This window comes from Echinops telfairi, unplaced genomic scaffold, assembly GCF_000313985.2.
Source record: "Echinops telfairi isolate 266 unplaced genomic scaffold, ASM31398v2 ScPeMD7_1957;HRSCAF=2489, whole genome shotgun sequence".
Taxonomy (NCBI): Eukaryota; Metazoa; Chordata; class Mammalia; order Afrosoricida; family Tenrecidae; genus Echinops; species Echinops telfairi.
In genome coordinates, this window is record NW_022105855.1 from 2000397 (window position 1) to 2010939 (window position 10543).

Here is a 10543-nt window from a genome sequence, read left to right on the forward strand (position 1 = left end):
AATACAATCTTCAACCCAGTTTTTTCTCTACTCCTGTGTTTTCAAGCATCACAACATGTTGCATGCCATGGTGCCAACGTTAGACAAACAGGCCTTAAGGTATATTTTCTGAGGGTGGAAGGTTAAAGCAAGGCCCTTTGATATCTGTGATCACACATTTTGCAGATTTACAGAGATGACTACTGAGCAGTAGGTAGTAAACAGAGCCACAAAGAACAATCCTGCCCGTTCATCTTCCATGGGAATCAGAATATTGGCTTCAATCACTGATTCATTGTTTTATATGATCTTCACCCTGAAAAAGAAATCAAAGTTACTTATGTAAGAATTTTTTTATGTCAGTGAAGTTATTAAGCTGTTTTAAAATGCATGAATTTTCAGTATAGTTTATTAGCTTTTTTCTTTAATTCACTTGATATTAAAGCAAATGTTACCTAGCTTAACAAAAGTCATCAATTTTTTTCTAAAGATGCTGCAGTTTATAACATTTTCTAACTATTTCAAGTGCAGTCACACAGTGAAGAACTAGGCACAAGACATCGCCATTCCAGTTTCTGGAATGGACTGGAGAGCTCGGTGGCTACCGGCAAAAGAATGAGGTGGGCTCCAACCCCACATCAAACGAGGAGACTTCAAAAGTCATGGAAAATGGAATTTTAAAATGTAAAACAAAAACTAACTCTACTTCTCAAGATAAACTCCATCAAGGCCAAGACACTTATATAAGCAATGATACCACCATCCCTACAGAACTGCGGGTCCTGAGAAATGACTCATGCTAGTGCAGTCTTTTTTGCGCTGTTAACTGATGAAAATCGGGTGTCTTTTAGAGATTTTTCAAGATCGGAAAACAAAAAGAAGTCAAATAGGATGGTAAAGTGGATGCCTAATGATGTCCCATCAAAATGCTCACCCAATTGTCCTGTTGGATGACAGAGGGAGCAGGCACATTGTCATGGTGGAGAAGGACTCTTTGGTGAAGTTTTCCTGGTGACTAAAGCACAAACTAACTTTCTTAAAACACTCTCATCATAAGCAGATATTATACTTCTCTCTCTTCAGAAAGTCAACAAGCAAAACGTTTTGCCTGATAACAAATTGTTGTCATGACCTTTGCTTTTGACCAGTCCAGTTTTGAAGTGGGCTACGCATTGAACTGCGAACTGCAAGGTCAGTGGCTCAAACCCACCTCAGGAGAAAGAGGTCTACTTCCAAAGGACACCCAAAGGGGCAGTTCTGCTTTGCCCTATAGGGTTGCCATCAGTCCTAAGAGTAGTGAGTTTGAATTGTTTTAGTCCAATTTTGCTTTGACCGAACCACTTGGAACTCCATGCAGCGATTGCTTTGCCTGTCTTTTGTCCTCGAGGTCATACTATTAAAGCGATGTTTCAGCTCCTGTAAAATTCTTTGAAGAAATGCTTCAGCATCTTGATATCTCACTTGCTTAAAATTTCTACGGAAAGTTCTTGCCTGTACTTTATCTGAGTGCAGTAGTTTGGGTAACCACTGAACAGAGAATCTGTTCAACTTTCATCTTTCATTCCAAATTGGTATGCTGAACCAAATGAGATGTCTATGTTTCTGTGGCAGTTGTCGGTCTTCTTCAATCAGGGCCCGGACGAGGTGAGGTTTTCCTCACAACGTGAGGCGCAGACGGTCTGCTGCTCAGATTTTAATTCCAACATTGCCTTGTCTCCTCTTGTATCAGGAATCTATTTGTAAACATGATTTCTTTCCAGTCTTTTTTAAATCATCAATGATTTCACCATTCTTCCACCCAAGCTTCACCACAAATTGCACATTTGTTTGGCTTCAATCTCGGCAGCACTTAGGTTGCTTTTATAGGGGCTCTTTTCAAATCGTCTTATCCTTTTCAGTACCTCCAGCTAGATTGTGTTCAGACATGCTCTAACAAGTTAGTATGAATGCAAAAATCCAAATCCATGCATAGTTTTTTTAAATCATTTTATTAGGGGCTCATACAACTCTTATCACAATCCATACACACATCAATTGTGTAAAGCGCATTTGTACATTCATTGCCCTCATCATTCTCAAAACATTTCCTCTCCACTTAAACCCCCAGCATTAGGTCCTAATTTTTCCTCTCCCTCCCCGCTGCCCCCTCCCTCATGAGCCCTTGATAATTCATAAATTGTTATTTTGTCATATCTTGCCCTGTCCGACGTCTCTTACCCACTTTTCTGTTGTCTGTCCCCCAGGGAGGAGGTCACATAGAGTTCCTTGTAATCGGTTCCCTCTTTCCTACCCACTCTCCCCCTGCATAGTTTTTTATAGTACACACTTTTCATGAACTTTTTGAGGGCAATTTGTATGCAAACTTAACTCAAAGTGGATCAACAACCTAAATAAAAGAGCTAAAATCGTTAAGACTCTTAGAAGAAAACAGGGATAATTCTTTATGACTTTGGATTTGGCAATGGATTCTTGGATATGACACCAAAAGCACACGCAACAAGAGAAAGTAGTAGATAAACTGGATTTCATAACAATTAAAGCTTTTGTGCATCAAAGGATACAATCAATAAAGTAAAGACTACAGATTAGGAGAAATTATTTGCAAGTTCTATTATCTGATAAGGATCTAATATAAGGTGACCAGACGTCCCGCTTTTGGTGGGACAGTCCCGATTTTTAACAATTTTTCCTGTGTCTCGTGGCGTTTTTAAAAAGTCCCGATTTTTGGAAAGAATGCATGACAAGCTAGTTTTTGGCTGCCATGTGGCTATTTCGTAGGATATGAGTTTTATCAATGGTGTCCCACTTTATCAATGTTAAAATCTGGTCACCTTAATCTAATATCCAGAATGCATATAAAGAATTCTATAATTCAACAAAAGGAGTTAAGTACCAGGAGGGTAAGGGAAAAGTGGGGGGAGAAAGGGGTAGCCGATCACAATGGTCTACATGTCACCCCTTCCTAGGGGCATGGACAACAGAAAAGTGGGTGAAAGGAGACATTGGTCAGTGCAAGACATGAAAAAATAATGATAATTTATAAATTATCAAGGGTTCGTGAGAGAGGGAGGGTGGGGGAGGGATGGGGAAAAATGAGGAGCTGATACCAAGGGCTCAAGTAGAAAGAAAATATTTTGAAAATGATGATAGCAACAAAATGTACAAATGTGCTTGACACAATGATTATATGTATGGATTGCGATAAGAGCTGTATGAGCCCCCAATAAAATTATTTTTTAAGAAAAAGACCTTAAAAAAAAAAGGAAGCTAAATAATCCGATGGTGACCAGGTGATGACATTTGGAAACTGACTGTGGTAGCAAATGTACAATGCTGCTGCACATGACTGAACTATGGAATGATTTGATATATGTATTAATCCCAATTAATAAAAATAAACAAAAAGTGGACAAAGGACTTGAATAGACAGTCCCCCCAAAAAGGTAGATTGATGGCCAAAAAAGCACATTAAAAGATGCTTAATGTCATCAGAGAAATAAAAATTTAAAAACGGGAAAAAAGGTACTTTAATGAATGTGTAGAAACTGAAACCTTCGTATGTTACTGGATCAGCCACTGTGGAAAGCAATTGAGAGTCTTCAAAAATATTAAACATGGAATTACTATACAAACCAGCAATTCTACTCCTACACATATACCCAAAAGAACTGAAAACAAGTTCACAATAGCCAAATGATAGAAAACAACCCAAATGTCTACCAATGGAGGAATAGATGCACAAGTTGTCATGCACACACACAACGGAACATTAAACAACCAAAAAGATGAAGTTCTAATACATGCTGTAACATGGATGAAGCCTGAAAACATTATGCTGAGAGAAAGAAAGCAGACATACACAAAAACGCCAGTGATATGAGAGAGCCAGAAGAGGTCAATTCATAAGCAGAAACTGTCGGTGGTCACCAGGGGCTGAGAAGGGGAAAATGGTGCAGAGTATCCCTTTGAGATGACGAAAATTATTTGGAATTAAGATGGAGGTGGTTGTTAACAATGGTGTAGAACACCACTGTAAAGGTACTAATTACCACTGAGTTGTTCGCCTTGAAATGGTTATTTTATTTTCTGTCAAGTTCACTTCCATTTAAATCCCTTGCAGCGATGGACTATCAGCCTGGAGAGAGAGCCGGAACTGGTAAGGGCAGGTTTGTAATGACAGTTGTGTACCTCCGGCCCTCCTCTATTTTTTTATCTATAAAATAAAGAGGCAGAACTCAACACATTTGTTGAAGGAAATAATTAAAGTAGCTTAAGTGAAAGTTCTTTGTAAACTATCAATGTATTCTTATTAACAAGTGTAATGATGCATTCACATTTGTTTACTTACTTAGTGGTACTGTCGTTATGTGTTCTGCTGCTACGAGAAAGGTCAGCAGTTTGAAACCTCTGGTTCCGTTACAGATGAGGCGTTCTGCGCCCAGAGTTTCCTCTTAGAAGCCCGCAGGGGCAGTTCTATCCTGTCCTGTAGTGTCACTATGAGTCAGCACTGACTCGATGGCAATGAGCTTTTTTGTTGTTTTGTGATTACAAAGGACACCGATGCATGATTTAAAAACATGTTAAGGAAAGCAGTCGATAGAAACCCTACCTGAGCCTCTCCCCTAAGTATCAGCTCTCCCAGGCACTGTACTCACAGGCATTGTTACTGGCTTCCGTCTTCCCAGCCTTGGTGTGCCTGCTGGAGTTCTGCTGAGATTTGCTCTGCTCTTCTCCAGTGAGGAGGGCTTTTATTTCAGAAGGGATTTTTCCTTGGTCCATTGCCATACACCACTGCTTGTACTGAAAGATGTAAAATACATTTAAGTAAAATCTTAACAATCAGAATTCAAAAACCACTGGTTGAAACACTGCATAAGGCACTCCTTATCTAGAAATCACATTGGCGCCAGGAATTACCTTCTGCTTTATTTCTTACTTAGGATCTTTGGTGGTTCAATGGGTTAAGTGTTAGGAATGCTATTGTTAAGGTTGGCCATCAAACCAACCAGTCAATCTACATTTGGATGAATGAGGCTGTCTGCTTCCATAAAGAGTTAAGGTCTCAGAAACCCCAAGGAACGGTTCTACTCTGTCCCACAGGGCCACTAGGAGATGGAATGGGCTTCAAGGCAGTGGGTTGGCTGGCTTATTTCTACAGGACCCTCTTCAGAAGAGGGTACGCAACTAATATTGACATTTCCTTTTTGCAAAGATTAAGAAACCCATTATGGCTAAAAGAATATCTCCTTATAGTACACCATTAGATAAGAGATTTAGTATGATTAATACATCATTTTTAAATGAAATGCTCACAATTGGCTCACCATATCAGTTAGTCACACCTAATTAACAATCACTTTATCCAACTCTTAGCTAGGAATACAATTAAAAGCTATCGCAATCCTAGAGGGTCAATTTGTGAAGCCCGAAGACAATACAGAGTTCAGAGAGAAAGATGAGAGGGTGAAGTAAAGGAGCCTGGGCAACATTGTGGTTTCCTTGTTGGGCTTCTATCACACTCACCAACCAGCCTCTTCATAGGAGACAGGATATAGAGATTCACAGCCTCAGAAGCCCACAGGGGCAGTACTACCCTGCCCTACAAGCTCACTATGAGTCACAATTGACTGGATGCCAGTGAGTATGGATTTCAAAAGACTAAAATCTAGGGGAACCTCAGAGAATGAAGATAATTTAAAAAAAAAGAATTTGAAAGGGAACTGTCAGAAATTCAAGCAACAGGCGAGGAGAGAGATCATGGCTGATATCACTTGACTCTTAGCTGAAAGCCAAGACTACCAGAGAGGTGTTAACCTGTGTTTTACTGAGTATGTAAAAGCAATCTGTTGTGTGTGGATGATAACAAACTGAACAACATTGCAAGACCTGGAATTCCGTAACACTTAACTGTGCTGAACCGCAGTGGTTTGGACAGAACAAGGGGATACACTTTGCAGTCTAACACCCACAGAGGACAGTGGCGGGTTCTGTCCTTTCACCATAGTACTTGGTTTGAATGCTAAGCAAGTAATCCAAGAAACTGGACGTATGAAGAACTCGGCCTCGGGGCTGGAGGAAAGCTCCTAACAGCCTGTGATCTGCAGGAATCTCAGCCGTGCTGGCTGCACATGGAAAGGCCTTGAAAAACTTACTTATGAAGATCACAGACTACTGTTTTCAGCATGAGTTACACTCAGTATAAAGCCAACAAAAATTCTCCCACTGCACCAAGAAAAAACATCATGACAAACGGAAAAAAGATAATGCTGTCAAGGATTTCATTTTATTGATACACAACATCCATAGAAACACCAGTCAGGAAACCAAATGACATCTTGCACTGGGCAAATCTGCTGCATAAAACCACAAGACTCTTTAAAGTGTTAAAGAGCAACAACGTTGCTTTGAGGATCAGGTGTACCTGCCCAAAGCCATGGTATTTTCTGTCATTCACATGTACATGAAGGTGCCATAGTCATAGTGACCCTATGACTCCTAACGTGGGCATTATCCCCTTGAAAAGACTGTAACAGCAGATACCGCCACTTGATCCTGGGTTATGTGCTAGAGTACAAAAGGTTTTAATTGCCAAGGGGCACCGAGTAACTTTTTTCTGAAAAGGGGGAGGAAGGCTAAGTAAGTTGGGTTACCTCTGCTATATAGGGTTTCTGAGGCTGTAAATCCTTACGGAGGCAGGCAGCCTCATCTTAGAATTAAGGTGTTGGCGAAGAATACTGAATATGCCCCGAACTGCCAGAAGAACGAACAATTGGAAACTGTATAGCGGGAATGTTCCTTAGATGTGAAGCTGGAAAGTGCCTTAAGCACTTTGGACATATGATCAGGAGAAGTCAGTCCCTGCAGAAGGATATCATGCCTGGTACGTGGAGGGTCAGTGAACAAGAGAAAGGCCCTCAATGACCTGAAATGGCATAGTACTGCCACCGTGAGTTCAAGGATGGCACAGGACCAGCAGCGCTTCATTCTGCTGCATTTAAGGGTTGGAACTGATGAGGTGTCATCACACAGCTGTCCTTTTACAGGCAATGTTTGCAGACTCCTGCTTGGGACCCATTTTTCTAGTTGCCACGTCATCTTTCCTCTAGGAGTTTCCACAGACATATAAAATTAAATATGACTAAAATCTGAAAAAAAAATCTGAACTTTCAAAACCCCCACTAAACCCACTCTGCATTGACATTCCCTATCTTCAATATCTAGAACCATCCTTCATCAATTGAGACATTTAGTTATCACACTAAGTTACAACTACCTTATTCCTAACTTCTGTGGCTTCTACCCTTCTAAGAAGTCTCATTGTCTGCTTTGCTGCAGCTGCAATGCCATCACCTTGGTTCAGGCCAACTATCACAGCCTCCTAAAGGTTCTCGCTATCTCTAAGTAGTCTCATCTGCTCACCTTATCCACTCCCCACACTGCAATCTCGGGGATTATTCTTCGAAGGATATGAGAAGGGTTCAAAAAGTTCATGGAAAAATGGAATGAAAAGGTAAGGGAATTTTTCCATGAAATTCTTGAAGCTTCCTCATATAAACATATTATGGTCCAGTTTAAAAGCCTTCTGGATGCTCTTAACATGAAGTTCTTATTCCTCCTTTTGCTCGGAAGGTCTGTCTATGCCTAACCAACCCTTATCAAATCTATCACAAACAGCATTTCACTTTAAGATGCAATTGCAGTCCCCAGAATTTTCCATAGCATCTCACCTCCGGGCCTTACTGTAGATGCATGATAGAACCACTCTCTTGCTCTCTTCCTCTCAAGTCAGCTGATATCTGACCACAAAGTGGTCCTTCTAAGTTGGTCAAACTACCGGCCCCCACCCCCATTAACACAAATCTTCAGGAATTGTCTGTAGGCCTAAATAGCAAAAAGTACCTCTATTACTCAGGAAATCCCAAAGATTGTCTCTCAGGAACCAAGGATAGAGGCCAAAGTGATCTCCTTAGGTGACTCATTGTGGTAGAAAGATGTGGTATTCTGCTTCTGTAAAGAGTAAACCAAGAACCCAACCAAACCCTGGTGCCTTGGAGCCTATTCCGACTCGCAGCTCCCTGTAGGACAGACCGGAGACGCCCCATTGAGTTTCCAAGGTTGTAAATCCTTAAGGAAGCAGATTCCCAGATCTCCCTCCCATGGAGCAACTGGTGGGTTCAGTCACTGACCTTTCAGTATGCAGCTAGGCACTTGCGCACTGTACCACCAGAGCTGCGTCCCTAAAGATACCCACTTGGAAGCCCTATGGGGCAGCTCTACTGTGCCCTGAGGGAGGACTGTGAGCCAGAATCAACTCGATGGCAACAGAAGGTGGTTTGTGACCTCACAGAAGGCAAGAAATAATTTATAGCACAAGTCACATGGAATGTTTTAAGAAAACTATTTACGAATAATATCTACTTGGATTCTCATGCCCCAACTTTCTAAAAACCTAGGTCGCCTGTCCCAGTTTTGCAAGCATCATGCTATTACTGTCTCTCTCTTCTACCTGTCACCTCTCTAAATTCTCGCGTACCTACTTTCTTTTACATTTCCGCAGACAACACAAAAAATGTGAATGAATAAAGCACATTCAATAAATAGGAGGGGGCTTCAAAAAGTTGGTTGAAAACAGAATTAAAAGATCATGGATTTTTTTCCATGAACGTTTTAAAAGCTCTCTAGCATGTTTAACATAGATGGTACCATACTATATATATTTTACATATTGCTATATTGTTTTTTCAAAGTAGCGATAATATTTGAACCTTCTACATCAGTAAGAAAAATCTATACATTGTGATTATTGGCTGCCAAGAAGTCCAATATATGGATGAGTACAATCCATTTGACAGATATCGATGCAGTGGGTTGTTTTCTACTATACACGTCCTCAATGTCACACACCTTTAGTCCCCACAATCAGTGTATGAAAAGATTCCTTGTCTACATAACCTTATTATTAGCCTTTCCAAAGTTGGCCACCTGAACAGGTGAAAATAGCATTATCTGTTTTAAAATCTACTTTATTGACTGTTAAATCGGGATTATTTTATCCTTTACTGACAGACTTCCTTACCATTTCCAGTTCCTCTCTGAGAGCACAGATAGCTCTTTCTCGACTGGATACCAATTCTTCCAAATACTGATACCTCAGTTTTTTTCTGGCCCGGCATTCTCTTGCACTCTGCCGGCTCCTCTCAAGTTTTGCTTTCAGATCGATTTTGGCTGGCTTCCGACCACGTTTACCTGGCTTCTTTACTTTGCCTCCAACCACCTTCAGCAAGAGAAAGAAGAAATAATCTTTACTTTCATTTCTATTATCAAGAAAGCAACTAGAGCTGTGTATTAGCAAAGAAAGCATTTGCAGATAATAAATAGATAAAGCTTATGGAACTAAGAGGCCTGTGAGTGGCACAAGTGGTTAGTACTTAACTACTAACTTACAGGCTGGTGGTTCAAACCCAGCCCCAGGGACTGCAGAAGAAAGACCTGACTTTATGTTTCTGTAGTTATTATAGCCAAGACAACTCTATGAAGCAGTTCTCGGTAACACAAGGGGTCACCATGAGATGAAATTAACTCAAGAGTGAGAAGATGCATTTTGTTTTGTTTTCTTACATAACTAATTAAAAATAATCCCATCAGATACCTGTGGGGCTATGCAGCATACTTTTTCCCAGACAACATGAATGTGACAGAAAAAATAATGTAAGTTGTTATCATTTTCTCAACAACTTTAAATCAGTGTTTCCAAAGTACATATACCCCACCCCAGGGGTCCTGGAATGATCCAGGGATCTACAAAAGCTATACCTACACTTTATCCTGGGTTATAGACTATAGCACCCACGTGTTTCACTGCCCGGGGCACAGGGCTGTTTGTTGGGTTTTTTTCCTTGAAGGGAGTGATAGGCTAAATAAACTGGGAAACTATGCTTTAAATATTTTAACAATAAACTTTATGAACCATTTGAAACTTATAATGAAAAATTAGACCGCTACTATATATTTTGTTCACAATGAATTTTTATTGTCTTATAAAGATAATTATGATAAACTGTTTCAAAAAGAAACAATCAATATTCAAAACTGTAATTCTGGATGACCTCAATGTTAGAAAAAATAAATAGAAGAAAAGAAGTTGACAAAAGATTAATGAGGACTTCTTGGATAGATTTAATTTCTCAACTGTACTTTAATGATTTTTAAGTGCCTCCAATTAGAAAAATAGAAAATATGTATATAAAATTGTATTGTGTGTCCCACCCTGCCCCCAGGGGGATGAGCAACAGAAACCATGGGGGAAGGGAGACAGCAGTCAGTGTAAGATATGAAAAATAATAATTTATAATTTATCAAGGGGTCACGAGGATGGGGGAGAAGGGAAAAAAGAGGAGCTGATACGAAGCGCTTAATGGAAAGTAAACACCTAGAAAATAATGATGGCAACATATATACAAATATGCTTGATACAATTGATATCTGGATTGTTATAAGAGCTGTAGGCCCCTCACTGACCCATGGCCCTGCGGGGGACAACAACAGAGGCACAGTGTGGGAATTG

The 10543-nt window shown here is 40.2% G+C and overlaps 1 protein-coding gene across 1 annotated transcript in view; it reads right to left on the minus strand.

Annotated features, from left to right (window-relative positions):
* Positions 1-10543, minus strand: part of CREBL2 (cAMP responsive element binding protein like 2) — a 25732-nt gene continuing 15189 nt past the window's right edge. Inside the window, exons 2-4 of the mRNA XM_004716214.2 lie at positions 9056-9253; positions 4635-4779; positions 1-295 (exon numbers count right to left, since the gene is read on the minus strand). Of these exons, the coding sequence (XP_004716271.1) occupies positions 291-295; positions 4635-4779; positions 9056-9253 (348 nt within the window). The 3' untranslated portion in view covers positions 1-290. The remainder of the gene's footprint in view (positions 296-4634; positions 4780-9055; positions 9254-10543) is intronic.